Genomic DNA, 22,636 nt, shown 5'->3' with positions numbered 1-22,636 from the left:
TTGTGATTTATGTTCTAAGCTTATTTGAGGTACATCCTTGAAAGGAATATATGTTTTTTTAATAATTAATTGTGAGCAGAACAAAGCCTGGTTTTGCCAATGTAGACTCCCATTATCCTCCCAAATAAACTCAGTGTTATTTTAGTTTGAATATTGCACTCTTAAAAGATATATATCTATTTACATTGTAAAAAAGGGAAAAATGAAAAGGCTAACAGGTCTGCAGTGCTGTAAATAAGTCTAGACCTGTTTCTACAGAAGTGAATCCCATTAAGTTAAATTCTCATGTTACTGAATATAGAACTACTAAAATATTCTTTATAAATAATTTAAATCTTATGTGAGATAGAAATACTTTATGGGAATTATAATTTATATATTTTCTTCTTAAAAACATAAACAATTGTGAGGCAGTAATTTTGATGGAGACTACGATTTGTAAAGAACTTGTTTGTGTTTCTGTGTCCTGAAATAAAGACATCTAGAAACAATTAAAAAGAATATTTTAAAAATAAGCTGGTACCAATGCATAGCCAGAGACTTACAAAGAAAAATAATACATAATCACTTGGAAGTTATATTTATAGAGTTATTTTTCCCCAGGGTAATCATTACTAACATATAATATTATACATTTGGCACTATATTTGCCATTGGTCCAGCAATTGGCAAAAAATGTTAGGCATATTTTATTATTTATAAAAAAATATTTAGACAGTGAGCTCACGTTGAATAACTAGGTCTACTGTATTCTGGAAACTCTTCAGCAGTAATACAGCTTTTTCATGTTCCATATGTACAAAACTGTGTCCATTTGCCTGCAACAGACAAAATAGAAAAAAGTAAGTGTTTTAGAATTTAGTAACATGGGGCATATAGTTTAAAGATCAACCACTATCTCACGATATGGTATAATTTAGAAAAGCAATGCCATAGTACAGCGTTTCTCTACTTCGATCACTTTAAGACTGTGAGGACTTCAATTCCCAGAATTCCCCATCCAGCATCATTATAATGACATGCTGTGAAATTTGCCCAGATGTTTGAACCTCAAACATCTGTACAGATTCCACACAATGCCCTTAAGCAATCATCAACTTTATTTGGATGTCTTCCCCATATTATGCCAATAGAGTTGCACTTCATTTGTCTAAATAATTTGCTCAATTTAGAAAAGTCATTCCCAGCATCGTACCCGCCATATCCTTTTAGAATTCCCATCATCATGCTCAGTAGCTCATACTGAATTCTTTATTAAAATGTCAGCTGAGGATGAGCAGCGAGGTAGCTATGCATGCATTGGTCTTGTTTAAAAAGACATAATTTGCTGCTTGGAATGCTTTGCGTGCAAGAGATTTACTTATTTACCCTCCCTTATTGATTAAGCAAAGACCCCCAGAGGAGCTTAAGACTGCTGAAACAATTTAAAAGTCCTAAATAGATTGGTCATGGACATAAATTGAATTGGAATAGTTTCAGGATGTCCTGATTAGCTCACAATGCTTTGAAAAAAGTAAACCCTTGCCTCGTAATACATGAACAACAGGCCCAACTGCACAATTTGGTATTTGTTTCATTCCCAGCATCGTAGTTTCAGTCATTTCTGTCTACCAAACAAGCTCTTAAGCAAATGTTCTTTCTGACTTTATACATACATGTATAAATATACATATACATACGTATATCACATACCGGTATATCAAATATAACATCCATATCTATATATCTATCAATTATCTACTCATAATTGTCTACCCTAACCCTATAACCATCTAATCAATATTATCGATTCTCTCAAGTTCTGAAGAATAAATCTGCCTTTAAGCACAACCTTAATTTTAATATAATATACCATCTTGAAGGTATTAGAATACATACATATATAAATATATATATACATACGTATATCACATATATCAAATATAACATCCATATCTATACATCTATCAATTATCTACTCATAATTGTCTACCCTAACCCTATAACCATCTAATCAATATTATCAATTCTCTCAAGTTCCAAAGAATAAAGCTGCCTTTAAGTACAACCTTAATTTTAATATAATATACCATCTTGAAGGTATTAGAATCCGGCAAAAGTCACTATCTTCATCATGTTTTCCCCACAATTGTTTTCAAAAACAATTCAAACATCAGCAGAACAACAACAGTTGATAGTGGTCTTGCATAAAACTGCAGCCAGTTAAATAATCCTAGGGATTTCCCATTTATTGAATTCCAACAGCCGCTCCCCCAAACCATTTCTACCTATTATTCCAGGCTGGAAGTATTTTCAATTTAGCACAACTTCTAAATCAACTATGTCTTTATGATTACTTAGGAACAGAATAAGTCAAGTCACAGAGTTAAATTGTTTAACCAATTGCTTACAACAGCTGTGTCATAATCCAATTAGCCTTTATATCAAACCAACATTTCAAATGCAACAAGCAGAAGCCTATTAAATGCCCAATGTTAATGGAAAGAAGCAATGTGCACTAAGAAGTTTCCCTACCCCTAACTGTATAGCCTGAATTAGTGAATATCTCTAATAGGATTTGGTGAGGTGGGGATGTGCTTAATATTCCTATTTAAACTATTGTGATGTCTTATGGATGTATCATCTAGGACAGCTATTTGTGGAATATGGAATTTATTTCTGAAAACATCACTATCCTTAACATCTCTAGACTTCTCTAAGATTTGGGATTTTACTAGATTAGCATCTACATGCAAAGTTTAGCATTTTTATTTGAGCATTCTAACAAATGTGTAATTGAAGCAGTCCGGTCATATTAGAATTGAATTGAATAGAATTGTATTGGTCAAGTGTGATTGGACACACAAGGAATTTGTCTTGGTGCATATGCTCTCAGTGTACAGAAAAGAAAAGTTTGTCAAGAATCATAAGGTACAACACTTAATAATAGGCCGAGTATAAATAAGCAATCAAATCATATTAGGAGCCAGTCAGTATAAATTGTAAGGATACAAGAAACAAAGTTACAGTCATAGTCGTTTTGGGAGGAGATAGATGATGGAAATGGTGATTAATAGTACTGCATACTTAGTAAATAGTTTGAAAGTGTTGAGGGAATTATTTGTTTAGCAGAGTGATGGCATTCAGGGAAAAACTGTTTTTGTGTCTAGTTGTCTTGGTGTGCAGTGCTCTATAGCGTCATTTTGAATGTAGGAGTTGAAGCAGTTTCTGTCAAGGATATGAAGTGTCTGTAAATATTTTCACTCAGAGCCCTCTTTTTGACGTGTGCGGTGTACAGGTCTTCAATGGAAGGCAGTTGGTGGCAATTGTTTTTTTTCCTGAAATTCTAATTATCCTCTGAAGTCTGTGTCTGTCTTGTTGGGTTGCCAGACAGTTATAGAGGTGCAGATGACAGACTCAATAATTCCTGTGTAGAACTGTATTAGCAGCTCCTTCAGCAGTTTGAACCTCCTTAGTTGGTGCAGAAAGAACATTCTTTGTTGTGCTTTTTTGATGATGTTTTTGATATTAGGTGTCCATTTTAGATCTCGCGATATGGTCGAACCTAGAAATTTGAAGGTGTCTACTGTTGATACTGTGTTGTCTAGTATTATAAGAGGCGGAAGTATGGGTAGGTTTCTTCTAAAGTCTACTATCATTTCTATATTCAGTTCCAGATTGTTCCGGTCACACCACAAGGTTAATTGTTCAACCTCCTGTCTGTATGCAGTTTCATCATTGTCTCAAAGGAGTCCAGTCACTTTTATATCATAAATCACATTAATTGTATAATTGCTCGTTTGAATAAAGAATATGAGTTTCATCCCTTATGCTTGGATCAATTTCAACTATTTCTAATAATTGTTGCAATGAATACCATATTTTTGGAACTCAAGTTTTATTTTTTAATTTATATTGTAGTTCAAAAATTTAATTTATATATATATAGTTTCTGCTCCTCAGCCTTGGTTTAGTAACAGTTTGGGAAATAATAGCACAACCTAGATGCGATTATTGCAATACAAGTTGGCTATTTTGGTGTTTTAAATTTGTGTTGCCAATTCTCCTTCACCTCTCCCACATATGCCATTTTTATACTCTCTTGTGTTTTAAACAAACCAATTTTTGTTTCCAAAATTGTGCATTTAAATTCAGATTTGGAAGCAAACTAAACTGTAGTTGGTCAGCTTGCTAGCATGACAATTTATACTTTGTTCAAATGTATGAGGAAAAGAAATAAAATGCAAAATCCATATAAGGAAAAAGTGTTTTTCATTGGAATAATTATTTTCTTTAGTTTAGGTCTGAGCACCATGCCCAGACAGAAAAAATATCGGAGCAAATTGTAATTATATCTCAGCTATCTTGAGTGTGTAAAGACAATCCACGTAATTTTTGGTTTTTGGGATAGACATATTGGCTTGCAAAGCAGACTTTAGAGCTCCTAACATGAGCATGCTTGAAATAAAATTACATGTGGCAAGAAGACTATAGCTGGCATAGCTGATAGCATGACTTTATCATTAGCAGAGCACGTGTCATAATAAGGTATAAGGGTATAAGGGTATAATTTGAGGCTGATAACCTAAATCTTCCTCTTATTTGGACTGTTATGTGAAAATTGTAGCTGCTCAAAGCCATGATATGAAATGAACAGGTTTGAATAATGGGGTGTTTTGCATATGTATGGAGTTGAAAGTTGATTGCTGAATGAACAAGAGCAGTATATGATGAAAGAATCAATGTGTGAATCTTAAAGCAATGATTAATTAGAGGTTCAACACTGAATATGACAAGAATAAAACAATATCCAATAGATCGTTTGATTTATTTTTGAGTAAATTTATAAACAGAGTTTTTGGTTTGTTGGGGACATGGATGTATATGTACTTTGACTACAAGATAATACTTGCTGCAAAGAACCTAATATTTACAGCATTTGCAGTAGCAATAGGACTTATATACTGCTTCACAGTGCTTTTATAGCCCTAAGTGGGTAAGACTCAGTATATTGCCCCCAACATTCGGAAGAATGGAAGGCTGAGTCAACCTTGAGTCTGGTGAGATTTGAACTGCCAAATTGCAGGCAGCGGCAGGCAGCAGCAGTGGCCTGCAGTACTGCACTCTCACCACTGCACCATCAAGACTGATTTGTTAGACTGTTTTGCAATTATTATGGATAAGAAATCAAGGTAGTCATGTATGACACTGCAACTGGAGTAAATAATTGCCAGTAAGATGTGCATTGTGAAAAATTAAAGCAAATAGCTAAATTTGTGAATCCTGGAATAATGTTTATTAAACTTGGGAACAAGCTAGACATGTAAATGATGTACTTGTTTAGTAAAATGAATATTTGTCAAAGGAAATAAATGTCGTGGGGAAGTGAGTGTTGGATATGCAATGGGAATGTGCAATTTCAGAACTCTGTGGACAACAAGAAAAATAGAGTTAAGTAAAACTAGGTGCTGAATCAATGTGAATTGAATATAGGAAAGAATGATCAACACAAAAATGTGTAGAGCGTGTTGGGTGTATAGAAAGACTAAATTAGGATGTAATATTAAATTGCAAAAGAAATACATGAAGGAATAGTGGTATATTGATAAGAAGAGGAAACTCAAGACTGTTATGGATGAATAGAGTTGATGAGGTTCTCAAAAAAAAGAAAAAGCTTTTCTAAAGAAGAAAAGTTAGTCTACTCATAAAAGCAAGGATCGTTTAAAGTTTAAAATAGAATGCATGACTAGTATGGTATTGACCAAAACTGGATTTAGCTGCTTACTGTTCTTTTTCTTCACTTTGTCTGATTCTCTTTACTCCAACTTCCTTCCTTCCTTCCCTCCCTTCCTCCCTTTTTATGTTTTCAACATAGTCTTTGAAAATGGACAATATGACAAAATATTATCTCTACAAAATTTAAAAAGAAATATAACAATGTGGCCTTGGGTTCTTTTATTCAAATTTTCAATCTTTCTTTCATGAGTTTTTTTGAGTTTGATGCTCTTACTACGCTCTCGTAAAATCTATAACTATACACAGAAGCATTCATACTATTTCACTAACAATCACCCTTTAGATAGACAATGACTGTGTTTGCTTCAGAGGCTTTTATGCTCTTTACCATTTTTTATTTATTTATATGGCCAGTGATCTCATAAAGGCAACAATGTAATAACAAATATAATGATTAGATTACTATTTTTAATTGCACTGATTGATAGAGAAGGTTATCATAGCAAGCAGTTATTGAAACTTATTGAAAAAGCTAAGAGGATTGAATTTTATTAACATTTATATTAGATGGGAAGCTATCAAGAAATTCCAGACTAATCGAGGAAATAAAGTAGATGTCAAGAAATTTCTAGTACTTCAATGGTCAAGAAAAAAACAACCTGGACAAAAATATGTAATTACTAGGAGTCTACTTTATAAGGTGCATATTTAGATGTATAAATTCATATCTATAGATTTATAGAAATTATAATACATTAAAATTACAGATACACTGAGATGTGTTATCATTCTATTTAGAGGCAGCTGATACCTTGCATTACCCAGACTTTAAGTTTAAGTTACCCACACTTTAAGTTTCATTGTTATAAAAATTTGCTACTGATGGGAACTAAGCTCAGAATAAGCTAAGCTAATAGATATAGATTAGAGAGTTTGTTGCTTAATGTCTGGTTTATATCTTGAAATTAATATTGTTAGAATTGATATGGTAACCCTGCATTAAAATATACTGCTAAGAATTAATAAAAAATATATTCTGTGATATGAAAAATTTATTCACTTTATTGACCTGTGTCAAATATAGTATCTATCTTTAAAATATGAATATTGGTCTCAACTACTAATTTCTAGTTGCTTAGATGAATTTGAAGAAATAATTTCTCACATAGTTAAAATGTTTTCCCTAGTATAGTTGAATAATAATAATTATTTTCTAATACCTAACTGATCATGTGTGCATACTACATGTGTATATAAACTAGGATACCCAGGAACAAACAGTAATATATGCATTGTCAAATAAGTAAACCTATTGCTTTTATATAACAGAGAAGGAAGTGAGAAGTGTAATAATAAATAGAGAGTCCACACACAAAAGATTTTTTTTAATTAAGTTAAATGTTGCTTTAACAAACAGCAAGAAAATAATTTAAGAGAAAGAGTACAAATTCCAGACAGATAAAAGACATTCAACAAAGCCTTGAATTTCATGTGCAAAACCTTAGAGGAATATTTCTGGCAGCCAGGTTTACGCTGGCCTCTATTTAGGTTTTTTTTATATATAAAGGCTGATGGTCCATCCTGTTGTAATAAGTAGCCTTAAATGCAAAAATGTCTGTCTGTATGTCCCTGTCTCATTTCCTGATGGCCTAAATTTGGTTTCCCAGCTAAGAGTCGAAAACCTATAATTTAGGTCACAGTTCATCTATTTACTCCAGAGTAATCTTATTTTTTTATGGGAAAATAACATTTTAAAATAATGTTTTGATTGGAAATGAGCAAAACTATTTTTGTAAAATTTTATTTTATTTGATTGTGATGCAGTGCAAATGGCTGATCACATTTTCTATCCAAGGCGTTTAATCAAAGGATCAGTATGGAATTCCTAAACATGCAGCATGGATAAACTGACACATGGTATTTTGGTTGGTTTACTTTACCGTAAGCAAGCTTTCGGCCTTCCTTCTTTTACAGCTTTCCCCTGAACTTTAGAGGCAAGTGACTACAAAGACTGCTGGAAAGTCTTTGCGTGAGGAATCCCTGCTACGATAGTACATGCTCCCAGATGGTGACACAAATGGAAGCAGGGAAAAAAAGATCATTTGGGGCAAAATTAAATTATAAATGGTGAAGTCTCTCAAAAGTTAAGAAACATAAGATAAATTAGAATTACAGTAAACTTCAGAATGTGAGGATGGGAAATATGCAACCAAGACAAACAGATCTGCTTGGTTCCATCCTGCAGCGATACCACTTCACTTCAAATTCACGATTGTCATGGACATTTATAATTTTTAATGGCAACATGTTTTGCTAAAGTGCAAGATGAAAATTTAAATGGAGGTATAATACTGATCCGACAGATCATATATGATCTCCTTCAAACATAAACCTACACCATTGTCTTTAATAAGAATTGCATGCTGGTTGTCTGAGTAACGGATCCTTGTATACCGCATAATCCATTTCCCTAAGATTAATTCTTGAAAATATGTTGACTTGAAAAAAACAATTATTTCTATTATGGGAGTTATTCCCCCACTTTGTCTTTTGTTTGTTTGTTTGTTTTAAACAGAAGGTAGTCTTTTGTAATGAAAAACGTCCTCAGTTGGTAAGTTCGGTTAATGCATGAGGCAGGCAAAAACAATGTATAGGCAAACTTTAAGCTTCCTTAACTGAAGCGTGTTGATGATGCTTTGGAGTGGATTGGATTGGCTTAGACACAAACAAGTGGGATTTAAGAAAAGTCCAATCCTTCTTGTGTATTCGTGCCATCTGTAATAAGAACAAATATATTTCAGAACCTCGTGCTAATTTTGTTTGACAGCAATTCTTATTAGGTTTGAATTCATTGCTGAACTTACCATGAAACCACCCCAGGTTTGTTGGCCACAAGTCAGGGTAATAACCAGTTTCTGAAATCTGAAAAAGGAAAGTATTGTGGCTGTGGTTTGGCTAATTGGCCACCACCCAATTTATTGATAACTGGTACTTAAACAAAAGCAGTTTCTATTGAAAGCCTGAAACATAATCTATATGCTAGGGAGAATCTCTCACACCTCATTTTTCACAATACAGATGTGCTTTTAAGATGGGATAATGTCTGTTTTGCCCACTAAACGGGATGCGTATTACCACGGTGAAAATGGAATGCATTTGAGGCCCAATTACTGTACATGGTTTCCAGACCTGTTTTTTTGATATTTTGATTTTGTTGTTTTAATTTAAACACAATTTTGTCCACTTACATTCACAAGAGTTAGGGAAAGGTTCACAGTAACAGGGAGCTAAATTTCACCTTTTGAATCCTTTCTGGAGTCCTGTGTCTGAGCACTTTTATCTTGTTTGAACCTATCCTTGATGTTAGAAATCAGATGAAATCATTTTGCTTTGGGGGACCAATTAAAGTAAGAAATTGATACATTTATCTCGTTTTATTTAGGATTAGGCAAATTTAGATTGGAAGAGAGTTCGGGTTACTACCACAACACATATTAATTAAGTAGTGTAGTTCCCAGGAAGTCACATATCTTTATGTAACTACATTAGTAATTATGTAAATCTTGTTATATTTGTCTTAGAAAAGTGTAAGTAGAAACATTCCACAAAAGTTTATGGTTCCAGTAAGATTACATTTAAAACTAACAATTTGTCATATTGTTTCAAAAATTATAAACAATAACAAAATAAGATTTTATAGTCTGCATTTCTGGAACTCTCTGAGAGCCATTTTGCATGAAAAATTTACTGAGAAGAGTAAATGACTATTAGTGGGCTAATTTGTTGTGTGAGCTGGACGTAATGGATGGTTTATTATAATCTTAGCATTAAGACAAATTTATTTTCATGTGTATTTATCAAGTGTATTGTTCAGTTATAATGTGCATGTATAGATGGTCCATTATAGATGACAGATAATCCTTGATTTACAACCATGAGGATTCTAAGTTATGACAGCCTCAGGAAAAAAATGATATATGACCCATCCTTGATATTGTGACCATCCCACTATACCATGATCACATGATCACAATTCAGCAGTTTGACAAGCAGCTTGCACTTACAGCATCACACAACCATGATTTGCAATCTTTCCAGCCAGCTTCCAAGTCAATTGGAACAAGCAAAAGCAATTGGGAAAGCTGGATTCACTTAATGACCACAGTAATTTACTTAATATCTGTAGTGATTAACTTAATGACTGCAGTAATGATAGTCATAAAATCAGGTTCAGCCATATGGAGACTCTTAATAACTGCATTGCTTAATGACTGAAATTCTGGTCCCAAATATAGTTGTAAGTCAAGGACTGCCTGTAACAACTACAGATTGAACTATCATTTCATGACAATTCAAACATTCCAGGGTAAATGTATGAACTATTAATTATCAGATGTTAGATTTAAACATGATTATTCTCCCTGGCTCTTATCTAACCAAATAGATTGTGAACAATAACTAAACAATTATAAAAGGTATTTTAAAGCATGCTGAATGTGTTGCCCATAAATGAAGTAAAATGCTCTGGCCCTGCTTTATTTGAAGAGTAAATGCCAATTGCACTCCAGGCCTTTCACTTTCTTTCTGCAGCAGGGGTGGGTTCCTCCCGGTTTGGACCGGTTTGCCCGAACCAGTAGCAATCTGCTGATGACATCACTGAATCGTAATGGTCAGTGGGTGCCACCATCTCTTTTTTTGAATTTTTTAAAAACAAATTTTGAATCCCCCCCCCCCCTCTTCTGAGCCTGCACAGAAGCCGAGATCTGGCCCTGTGTATGCGATCACCATTCTTTTTTCGGCTTTGTTTTTAAAAATGTTTTTTGGATTTTTTGTTACAGCGCTCATGAAGTGTGCCCATACAGCACACAAAGAAGTGCACCGGCAGCAAGTTAAGTTGGAACCCACCCCTCCTCTGCAGCATTTACACAAGAGAGCAAAGGACCATTTTCTATATTTTGGTATACAGTCAAATAGGAGATTCTATGTCAATTCTTTATCACTGTGTATACATATTCTAAATGGAGAAATGTACCACCAAAAAGGACCTTTCTCTTCTTTCAATCTGACCAAACACAACCCTGAGCAAAGACTCACCTGAAGCTTTCAGCATTCAGAAAAAGAAACTCTGCAAGGTTGACAATAATTCAACACTTGACCTACTCACCCAGTAGGCAGGACATGCTACTGGAAACCCTTCTTCTCTTTCTTGGGCCCTGCCTGATTTGACATTCTTTACCTGGTTGATTTTTTTAAAGTGGAAGTTAGGTCTATTAGCCAAAATCCATTAACTGATGGATTTCAGCAGCAATTATTAGTTGTATTTCTGGCAAGGGAGCACACATATTTTTTAAGACCATTCACTCATACAACTCAAATATTGCTCAGTTAGCAAAGAAAAGCTCTAACAATGACTTAACCATATTAGAAATGAGCATGGAAACCAAGCCTAAAGTATAAAAAAAAAATAAAGCAAAGCCAAACCTGAGTACCCAATGTGATGGGAAGAAGAGAGTGTACAAGTTGGCAGTCATTTTCAATCTAGAATTCCTCTAGTCACGTTCAAGAAGGAATTGCAAATGTCTAACATTATCTGCAAAAGGACCCTTGATATTTTAAAATGGGTTAAGTTTACTTGGTGGCAGAATTCACTATGATTTAGGTCTTAACTGAATGTCATCAGTACGGCTCCTGAAAAACATATAATGAAAATTCATGCCGAGTGTGCTCTTTTCAGAACAGTTTCTTTCAAGCTGTAAGCAACTAATAGTTCAAGATGTGCTAACATGGAGATAATTTTACCGTGGATCCATTATATGGGTTTTTGTGTGCTGTGGCAGGATAGAAATTAAATAAACAAACGAATAGATTTAAGAAATCCTATTACAGTAGTACCTCTAGATACGAGTTTAATTCGTTTCAGAAGGGAGCTTGTATGTCGAAAAACTGTATCTGGAACAAATGGCTTTAGACTTTGTTTTTCCCCTCCGAGATAACCAGAAGCAAGGATTCTTGCACCATCTAGTGGACGCTCGGCTCTTATCCCAAATTTGAGCTCGGGTCTGGAACAGAAATTTCTCTCCCCTCGTGGCTTGTAACTTGGAATACTCGCATGTGGAACAGCTCGTATCTAGAGGTACTACTGTATTTTCATAATTATCTTATCTATAGTAAGATGTTGATATAACATCAATTTCCTAACATTATGATTATATGACACTGGAGGTCCCTTCCAACTCTATGATCCTATGATTCCTTCGAGCTATCATGAGTGAATATTTATTTTTAATCTATTGTCTAATTTTTTTTACAAAAAATATGGCAGGATGTTACACTTAGAGATAAATAAAGATGTTGCTATGAATCTGCGGGAAACATGTTCTCTTTATACCTCTCAGTGTAATGGTGACAAAACATATAAGCAAAGAGAACATACATCTATTTTTGATGATGCTGTAAGTAAAAATAAAATAGCTTTTTGTTTTGCATCACCTCATAACTGTGGCTAAGTACTAACAAATTGCCTTTCCATCAGCCAGCATTCAAATGCTCTGTGAAACAATAAGATTTTAATTGCCTTCCTAAAGGCACAGAGATTAGTGGCATTCTGTTCCCTTAGGACCTCAGGTTCTACTCTGCTCATGCATTGCAAACTCTTGGCACATATGCCCAGAAAAAGTATGCACTTTTCTGGGAGGAGGTGGGCTGAATCTTGTCAAGAAAGATGATCCTGTAAATACCCAAGGACCAAGTTTTAACATTGACAATTAGCACTTTGAGAGGAACCTGGAGGCAATTAAATAGAAATGTACCAATGCTATCATTAACATTAATGCAGTGAAGAGAGAGTATGGCCTTAAGGGACAGGCAGAAGAGTTACTACCAAAGTAATCATCAAGTAATCAAAATCCCAAAGTCTGGCCTAGAACTCTAATGCATGTAAACATCTCAAAAGCCCCTTCCTAGTTCACACAAGAGTAAAGGAAAAAAGGGGAGAGGTGCACTCAGACTTCCAAGGACCTATTACTACAACTTATAAATAAAGTACGGTTATATTGATCTTCATGACTTTTGTTCCCTAGTCTGGTATATCTTGAATGGCTAACCATTATATTGTTAAATTTGCTATAATACTCAGTTAGCAAATAAACAGATAGGACAAGTATTAGCTTCCAAGTCCCCTTAAAAAGACAATCCAATATTAAGTGGCTGCAGTGGTCTAACTATGAGGTGATCAGGACATGAGTCACTATTGTCATGGCTGTGTTGTCCAAAAAGACCAATAACTGGACACCAGCCAATGGTAGATGAAGGAACTCCTGGCCAGGGCCTCAAGGCCAGGAGAATCTTCCAATCAAAGACCTGCTCTCTTAGTGAGAGACCACATGCAGAGTCAAACTTAGATCAAGCCAGGCCAATTGTGAACAAACAGTAACTTCTTGCAAAGTTTCGATCCATCTGTCCTTCACAGAGTGGTCATCCCCATTTTATAACTAAAATTGTATCTTTAGGTTGGATTAAACTAGATATACAAAGCATGCAAGAAATCCTATAGCCTAACACAAGGAAAGAAACAGCAGAGTATAAAAACCTAAGCTACCAATTTGTTTTTCTTCCTGAAACCCCTTAATTTTTCCTTTACAGATACATTCTAACCTCTTCCACTTATTTGCTTGCATATATATACTTACCAACATAGCTACTGCTGTATTCTAGATCCACTCTAGTAGTAATTGAGGGGCCAAGTTCACAAAATGCCTCTTTACCTAAGCCTAACATATATTATTACACGATAGTGCTGTTAATATTAAAATAAATTAGACAAATGTAAAAAAAAAGTTTTGAGGTTTCCATAGTTTATTTTTATTGTGAATTTGTATCTCATATTTATTAAAATTGATTTATTTTTCTCTGTAGATGCCAACATAGGACACTGCTCTAGTAACTAGGAAAGGGAATGAATGAGACAAAGAGAAGGAAAAGAAGGATTCAAAGAGTGATTGCATTTGAATAATAAAAAAGGGAATGAGTGTGTAGGATATATGATAAGCATGTTTAAAAAGCAAGTGCAACAGAAGCTCAGTTTTGTTATTCCCTTAAAATATGTTTCCACTGACAAAGAGACATGCCACATATAAAAGTGAACCAGATCCATATCAATAACCATAAATGTGCAGATATAAAATCAGTGACTTGGATTGAGTATACAGTACTTTCTGTAAAACATCCTGTTAGAGCAGATCCCAAAACCTTTTCTACAGAAATCTGTTTATCAGCATTTTCAATGAAATAATTCGATTTTTGTTCCACTCCATTGAAGTTTGTAGTTGATGATCATCATAAGCCAGTCATCTTGCTGGTACTTTACTAAATCTGAAGAATTCACTACAAATTTGAATATTCTACAGTCCGAATGTAGCTCACATTACTTGAGCAAGTACTGTTAAATCCAATAGTGGATTTGCTTTGCTGTTAGTCTGTTGACTTGGAAAGAAATTTATTGATTTATTTTGTAGCTAAGCTTAAACATGCATGCTTTGGAAATAATGACTAATTGGCTTAAATAAAGGCACATTAATTTAGCAAGCATGTTAAACCGCCATCCAACTAAATACACAAAAGACAATTCTTTTACATTTATTAGTTGAAAATTTATAAATGGTGGAAGATTACAGAAACCTAACTTGGAAATGTTTTTTTTAAATTAATTGCTTATTTTCTGCAAAATTCTTAAAAGGCACGAGAATTTTCAGCAATTTCCCAGGGCAAATTTTATGAGTCAGTGATCCAATTACGGTAGATTAATAAATGTTCACAATGAAGCTCTTTTCTGATATGAATACAGAATGGCATTATGCCTTAGACACTGAAATAAAATTGCATGATAGTGGTGTTTGTTTATAGTGCAAATCTTTAAGGAAATGACACAGGACTGTTGGCAAGCATAAAATCACAGTGTGCACTTAAATGTCTTATGAAATGGTTATTGCCACAAAGAACATTTTTAGTGCAGGCTGGACTTCTACAGTTTAATGAGGAATAGTCTCAATCAGGTAACTGGACAAGATTTTTTTCTTTCTTTTATAAAAATTACTTGTTCAAACTCTTCGATGCTATGATACCGAAGAACAAGTAAAGAGTAAAATAAAAGTAGGCAAAAAACTTTAGCAAAGAGGGAAAATAATCAAAATGCCTTCCTTTATTTGGAGTATTGAACTATCTACACAGCATTTGAAGGCAATTGTATTTTGGGTACAATAAAATCCAATAAAATGGATCTATCCCTATACTAGCATAAATATTTATGACATAAGATGATAAATAAAAATTAATATAATTCTTAGGATGGTTTTTTTTCTGTTATCCTTGAATCTCATTGTTATAGTTTATATGGTAAATCAAGTCCTTGGAGAGGGGCGGCATACAAATGTAATATATTATTATTATTATTATTATTATTATTATTATTATTACTATTATTATTACTATTATTATTACTATTATTATTATGTCAATACAACACAGCAAACAAGATCACTATGCTGGATTTCATATTTCATCACTAGTTGGGCACTTCCCAAGCACCTAGGACTGCGTGATGTAGCGGCGAATTATGTTTGCCGATCCCAGTAAAGTGGCCTTTTGCAATTGACAGATGGAGATTTTGTCAATTCCAATGGTTTTCAAATGTCCGCTGAGATCCTTTGGCACTGTGCCCAGCGTGCCAAGTACCACTGGGACCACTTTCACTGGCTTATGCCAGTGAATATTATTATTATTATTATTATTATTATTATTATTATTAAAATTACTTCCTAAAAATTATTTAGCTGTATTACTGGATAGTCAGCTCACAAACACACACACGCACACATAAAAGAGGGTGGTGGTGTAAATCCTGTTTTGACTTTGCTTTTTTAAAAAAAAGTTATACGTAGGTGTCTCTTCAGCCAGCTTCACATTCAGGAATAAAATACCAAGTTCTATAAGTAAATAATACAAGTCTTAGGTAAATATTGGGCAAACCTCACGCTAATATTGACTATTTCTATTGAGAACATACTATCTACTTCGAACAACCTGCTTCCTCTTTCTCCTTCATACTTAGCCAACAACAAATCCATTGTCTATTTGTGAGAGTAGCAATTCTGTGAGGATTGTCAGCACTTTAGCACTTGAATCTCAGTCTCAGGCCATTTGAAATTTCTTTTGGGCAGGCAGAGAAATGTGGAACATGACAGCATGCAGATGAGCAAGGCTATCTGCAGTAAAACCCATGCTTTCATGAAATAACAGTTCTCATTTACCTGAATAATCTTATCACCAGGCTGAAGAAGGTTGGATGCGGGTCCATCAGGCTGAACCCTAGTAACAAAAATACCCTACAAATCAAAAGCAACAGAGATTAGACAACTGAGAACTCATTATAGATTAAATCAGTGACTGTCATAATACTATTAATGATCACTCCAATAGTAATAAGCAATCTCTTAATTGATTTGTAAGTTTTCGATAAGTTTTAAATCTGCTGTTAATCTATATTTTTATTAGATTGGAAGCCACAACCTCTGAAACTCTCATATATATGTATGTTTTCTGTGTGGAGACATCTTTCTCAGTCTTTCAAAAAATGAAACTTATAGATTTATATCATATTAGTAATTTCTACATTGTCCTGAGCAGTGTTCCCTCTAATTTTTTTGGGGGGGTGGGCGGAAAAGTATAGTGTCCCTTCGGGACTGGGCGGCACAGAAATAATAAATAAATAAATAAATAAATAAATAAATAAATAAACAAACAAATAAACAAATAAATAAATACTGTTTTGCCTCAGAGAATTTCAAAATAAAATACTGTACTGTGTGTCTATAACAGTGAGCTCATAATAGGGCAACTCTATCAATATCAAAATGCCACTTAAATAGTTGAGCTAGTTTCAAACTAGATTTTGATTTTCTTTCTCTCTTCCTTACTCCCATTCTTTTTCTTTCTCTTTTCCTTCCTCTCTTTTTTCTATCTGTTTCTCTCTCTTCCTCTCTTCCTCTCTCTCTCCTTCCCTCTCACTCTTGCCCTCTCGGCTTCTGGGCAGGTTTGGAAAACTCTGAGTTGATGATGATTTTTAAGTGAGCGATTGCTCACTGCTCAGCTTAGAGGGAACTATGGTCCTGAGTGGTATCTTTTGCTGTAAAACAAAATAAATGTATGTCTGGTTTTATAATAAGGGTTTTTTAGTTGTTATAGTATTGGATTGTTACATGCTGTTTTTATCACTGTTGTTAGCCACCCCGAGTCCACGGAGAGGGGCGGCATTCAAATCCAATAAATAAATAAATAAATAAAATAAATAAATAAAGATTTTTAAAATATTAAATTGTATTCTTGAATTAACATGTGGAAGAAACAGAATTTCAGGCCATATCTATTGAATGTTCATTAAGAGATGACCAGGCAGAGTTTAAGGTAGGCGGCAAATGTACCAATACTCTTGAGTCCTTTCATGCCTACAAGAGATGTAAGTTCAGGCTACCTTGAATTCCACTGACTCTCTTCTACTGCCTATTTGCTCTGGCCATTAGTAGGTCAGGTTCTTGTAGACAGCACAACCTTGCAATAAACCTTTATATTCTTTCAACTGCCTTGACTTCCTGATTTTCCTGTGTCTGACATATACAGTGTTACTAAAGAACTAAAGAAATCGAGCTTTCCATTTGTTTAAATTCTGCTATGGATAAATAAAAGCAATTGTCTAAATACAGTTACAGATGCATAAAAAAATTAATGCATTTGTACTGTATGCATGTATGCAACACTGTTTTCAACAAATATTCTAAATGCATAATTGAATAAAAGACAATAAAGAATCAAACACATTTAAGGAAGAAAAGATAAGAAATTATTAAAATCAGATTAACCATAAAGAAATTGCAGCTAATTACTTCACCCAAGGATTGATTGGGTGAGATCATCTGATGGCATGGGGTGAGGTCTCATCAATACGCTGATGATACCAAGTTATACATCTCCACCTCATGCCAATTTAGTGAAACGGTGGATGTGATTTGCTGATGCCTGGAAGCTGTAAGGGTCTGGATGGGGGCCAACAGGCTTAAGCTCAACCCGGACAAGACTGAGTGGCTGTGGGCATTTCCTTTTAAGGACTATTTGATCTGTTTGTGCATCGTTCTGGAGGGAGAAACATTGACCCCTTCAGATAGGCTCTACAACCTGGGTGTCCTCCTGGACACCACAGCTAAAGCTTGAGCATCATCTCTTGGCTGTGGCCAGGGGGACCTTTGCCCAGGTTCACCTGATGTACCAGCTATGGCCCTATTTGGACCCAGAGGTTGTATGCACAGTCGCTCAGGCCCTCATCACCTCCCATCTTGATTATTGCAATGCGCTCTACATGGGGCTACCCTTGAAGAATGTTCGGAGACTCCAAACTGTACAGAATGCAGCCACGCAAGTTGTCATGGGTGTATCTCGGTACACCCATATAACACCCATACTCTGCGAGCTGCACTGGCTGCCTATTAGTCTCCGGGCACAATTCAAGGTATTGGTTATTACCTAAAAAGCCCTATATGGCTTAGGGCCAGATTATTTACGGGACCGTCTCTTGCCACATACCTTCCAGAGACCAATTTGAGCACACAGAGTTGGCTTCTTCCAGGTCCTGTCAGCCAAGCAATGTAGATTGGTGGGACCTCGGGGGAGAGCCTTCTCTGTTGCCACCATGGCTCTATAGAATCAACTCCCCCACGATGTCTGTACTGCTCCCATCCTGCTGGCTTTTCGTAAGGCCACAAAGACCTGGCTATGCCGGAAGACCTGGGGGCCCTAAATTAACAACTAGCTTGACCACCTCTACGAATATGATTCTGTATGAATGGTATGTACATGTTGAGCTGTTCTACTACAAGTTTTAATTAGGGTTTTAGAATTTAGATTGCTTTTTTCTTGACTTCTTTTTTCTTGTTGTTTGTAATTTTATATGGTGATTTCATGTTGTTGTAAACCGCCCTGAGTTCTTTGGGATTGGGCGGCATAGAAGTCAAATAAAATAAATAAAATAAATAAATAAATTGTATGTTTCAAATTCCAAATAGCCTATTAAGAATTGAAAACTCTTGCATTTTTGAAAATGTAATATATTACCTTATCAGAAGGTTTGAATGGATTTCCTTGGCCACTTATTCCTCCACTGATACTAAATCCAAGTCCTGGATTCTTTTCTATCCTTACACAAAACTGTATATAAAAGACACACGAGAGTTATGTTGTATTCTTATATTATTCCAATAATAAATATAAGTGCTACACTGATTATTGTGCTGTAATTACTGTTATTTTAGTAAGACTGGTTTTGGTGATTTTTATTCATTATTTCAGAAAATATTATTTCTAGAAGTAATACTCTGCATTGCTATATATACATTTCATCATCATATCTTTAGTGAAAGCTAGAAATACATACAATGTGTACAATATATACAGAAATCTTAACCATTAGAGCAGTGTCCCCAACCTTTTTTTGCCCATGCCCCACCTAAGCATCTCTAAAATCCTGATGCCCCTCCTGTGACATATAATTCTTACTATTCAAAAAGTGAATTCCTACTCATGTGGAGGAAGCCTAAAATGCCATTAACTTGGTTTAAACAAGGTTCCAATTGTCCCTATTAAAAATCAAACTTCCCCCCTTGTGGGGCATAGGCCCCACTTTGGAAACCAGGGCATTAGAGCAAAGGAAGTACAAAACCCAACGTTCTTAAAACTCTGAAATATTCCTTTCCCTAATGAAGCATTTCAAAACCTTTTCCTGGGCTTTTCTCTTTTGAAGTTTAGCAATTAACAGAAGAAGAAAAATCTTCTGAACTAGAAGGAGTCCTAGTCAATTCAATAGGCCAGTAATGTATATAATCAGAAAAAGCAATACATAAAATTTTATGATTTACTTCAGAACACGAAATACCCCTATCAGAATTGCAAAGAATATTCTAGGTTTCTGAAGAAGTTTTGCCTATTCTTCTCAAAAACTGTGTTTGCACAGTGTTCAGTGCTAACCTTGGATTTCTTAAAATTAGAAATATGATTCACACATGGGACTAGATATAATTCAGGATTTGGGGTCGTTTTGGGTTTTTTTTTTTGCTTTTATGTTGATGAGCTGGGGGAAAAAAGACCAAATTTATAATGCCCTCATCCCCTCGAGACTTGACTACTGTAATGCTCTCTACATGGGGCTACCTTTGAAAAGTGTTCGGAAACTTCAGATCGTGCAGAATTCAGCTGCGAGAGCTATCATGGCCTTTCCTAAATATGCCCATGTCACACCAACACTCCGCAGTCTGCATTGGTTGCCGATCAGTTTCCGGTCACAATTCAAAGTGTTGGTTATGACCTATAAAGCCCTTCATGGCACTGAACCAGAATATCTCAGGGACCGCCTTCTGCCGCACGAATCCCAGCGACCAGTTAGGTCCCACAGAGTTGGCCTTCTCTGGGTCCCGTCAACTAAACAATGTCGTTTGGCGGGACCCAGGGGAAGAGCCTTCTCTGTGGCGGCCCCGACCCTTTGGAACCAACTCCCCCCAGATATCAGAGTTGCCCCCACCCTCCTTGCCTTTCGTAAAGTTCTTAAGACCCATCTCTGTCGTCAGGCATGGGGGAAGTGACACATCTCCCCCAGGCCTATACAGTTTATACATGGAATGTTTGTGTGTGTGTTTGCTTTTAATAATGGGGTTTTTAGTGGTTTTTAAATTATTAGATTTGTTTTTTACATTGTTCTTGTTATTGTTGTGAGCCGCCCCGAGTCTATGGAGAGGGGCGGCATACAAATCTAATAAATAAATAAAAAAATAAAAAAATAAATAAAAAAATAAAAAAATAAATAAAAAATAAATAAATAAAAAATAAATAAAAATAAATAAATAAATAAATAATAAAATAATAAAATAAAAAAATAAAAAAATAAAAAATAAAAAAAATAAAAAAAATAAAAAAATAAAATAAAATAAATAAAATAAAAAAATAAAAAAAATAAAAAAATAAAAAAAATAAAAAAAATAAATAAAATAAATAAATAAATAAATAACCCAATTGTAAGTTGTTGTTAAAGAAAGCTAGACAAAGGTTGCTTTCTCAACCAGATACTTGGTGTGAAACCACTGAAGTGTGATATGATATCACCTTGACCTTCCCTCAAAATCTTTTAACAATTGTTTTACCCACATGATATTCTACAACGCACTCACCTGTTCGGGATAACCATCCATACTCCTCTGTCCTTTAGTTTGGATGACACACCGCCCTGCTTGTGGTGTCCGAGAGCTCTGAGATGGGATCTGTATTGGCAACGGTGGCTGATACTGCTGGATTGTTACTTTGTTCATGTTGCCCTCATATGGCTGCTCTCGACTACGATGCTGTAGACTTTGTGATCCCATCAGAGTCTGAATATGGCTACCTGCCTGTATATAATATCAATCCAAAAGGTCAGTAATGTATATAATCACAAAAAGCAATGCATAAAATTTTATAGTAATACAAACCTTATTTTGGTCTTAAAAGATCAAGTGTTAACTGTAGCTGCAAATAGCTATAATTAAAAATAGTGTGCATTTTATTCATTTAAATTTTTTTCAACAACACTTGAAACTAAGTGAGCAGAGAATCACAAAATGGAAGTACAGTGGTACCTCTAACTTAAGGACCCCTCTAATTAAGAACTTTTATAGATAAGAACCAGGTGTTCAAGATTTTTTTGCCTCTACTTAAGAACCATTTTCTACTTAAGAATCCAAGGCGGGAAAAATTTCCTAGGAAATTTGAGAGCGGCATGAAGGCCTAGCCAGTTTCCTGTTATTACCCCTTTAATCCCAGCCATCTGGGCTGCCAGAGGAGCCTGTTGGTGATGCTTAAGGAGGGTTTGGCAGTTCAGAGAGAACAAAGCATTTTCCTTTCTCTGGACACTTGGACAGGGAATAAATCTCTGCCAGCGCCCAGAGAAAAGAAATGCTCCCTTCGGTCTGGGCAGCCGAGGAGTCACCACAGTGAAGGAAAGGCGCTGGCTACAAAGCGAGCGAGCGAGAGTAGAGGGGAGCCCTTAAGCATGGGAAGGAAGAGGCAGCAGGTAGCAGCAGCCACTGTATGGGAGTCAGTGTATGGGAGGCAGCCTCGCGCCGGGTGTATTGGAGGTGCGTGCTCCTCCTTGCCGCCTCAGAATCCCTCTTTTTTTTTAAGCTTTAAAGTTTTGGATTGTTTTGATTCCCCTCATCTCACCTTCTTCCTTCGGCAGTGACTCTCCTCCTCCTTCTCCTTCCACCCAAATTCAGAGCTTTTATTTCTTTCCTAATGGGTTTGCACACATTATTTGCTTTTACATTGATTCCTATGGGAAAAATTGTTTCTACTTAAGAACGTTTCTACTTAAGAACCTGGTCATGGAACTAATTAAGTTCTTAAGCAGAGGTACCACTGTAATGCTGTTTTTACTTATGTAACATGCTCATTTCCCCCCAAGAAAACTGATAGATTTATCACTGTCCAACATAAATATTAGTATGATGCAGCAGTGGGTTGCTTCTGGTTCAGACTGGTTCTTAGTACCGGTAGCGCTGGTGGCGGGAGGCTCCGCCCACCCAGGATGCTTCTACACATGCGCAGACTTGTAATTTCATGCCAGCTTCCCGATTAATGGCTGTGAAGGCCATAAATGGCAACCACATGACTGTGGGATGTTGTGACTATTGTAAATGTAACCATTGTAAATGTGCACCAGCTGCCAAGTGCCTAAATTGTGATAAATGCCTGCGATAATGCTGCAAGTTGAAAGACTGGTCATATACCTACTTTTGTGGGGCTCTCTAACTTTGGACAGACACTGAACAAGCAGTTGATAAACAAGGACTACCTGTAC

At 35.4% G+C, this 22,636-nt stretch overlaps 2 protein-coding genes across 2 annotated transcripts in view; both read right to left on the bottom strand.

The window, feature by feature from the left end:
* The window catches only part of SRSF11 (serine and arginine rich splicing factor 11), a 233,712-nt gene that overhangs the window by 59,679 nt on the left and 151,397 nt on the right, over positions 1-22,636 (bottom strand). The window lies entirely within an intron of this gene.
* LRRC7 (leucine rich repeat containing 7) overlaps positions 677-22,636 on the bottom strand; it is a 229,791-nt gene continuing 207,831 nt past the window's right edge. Inside the window, exons 18-21 of the mRNA XM_070748538.1 lie at positions 20,973-21,188; positions 18,871-18,963; positions 16,020-16,094; positions 677-818 (exon numbers count right to left, since the gene is read on the bottom strand). Of these exons, the coding sequence (XP_070604639.1) occupies positions 711-818; positions 16,020-16,094; positions 18,871-18,963; positions 20,973-21,188 (492 nt within the window). The 3' untranslated portion in view covers positions 677-710. The remainder of the gene's footprint in view (positions 819-16,019; positions 16,095-18,870; positions 18,964-20,972; positions 21,189-22,636) is intronic.

Source organism: Erythrolamprus reginae, chromosome 3 (assembly GCF_031021105.1).
Source record: "Erythrolamprus reginae isolate rEryReg1 chromosome 3, rEryReg1.hap1, whole genome shotgun sequence".
In the NCBI taxonomy this organism is placed as follows: domain Eukaryota; kingdom Metazoa; phylum Chordata; class Lepidosauria; order Squamata; family Dipsadidae; genus Erythrolamprus; species Erythrolamprus reginae.
Note: the sequence above shows the minus strand (reverse complement) of the source record. Positions and strands in the feature narration are given on the sequence as shown.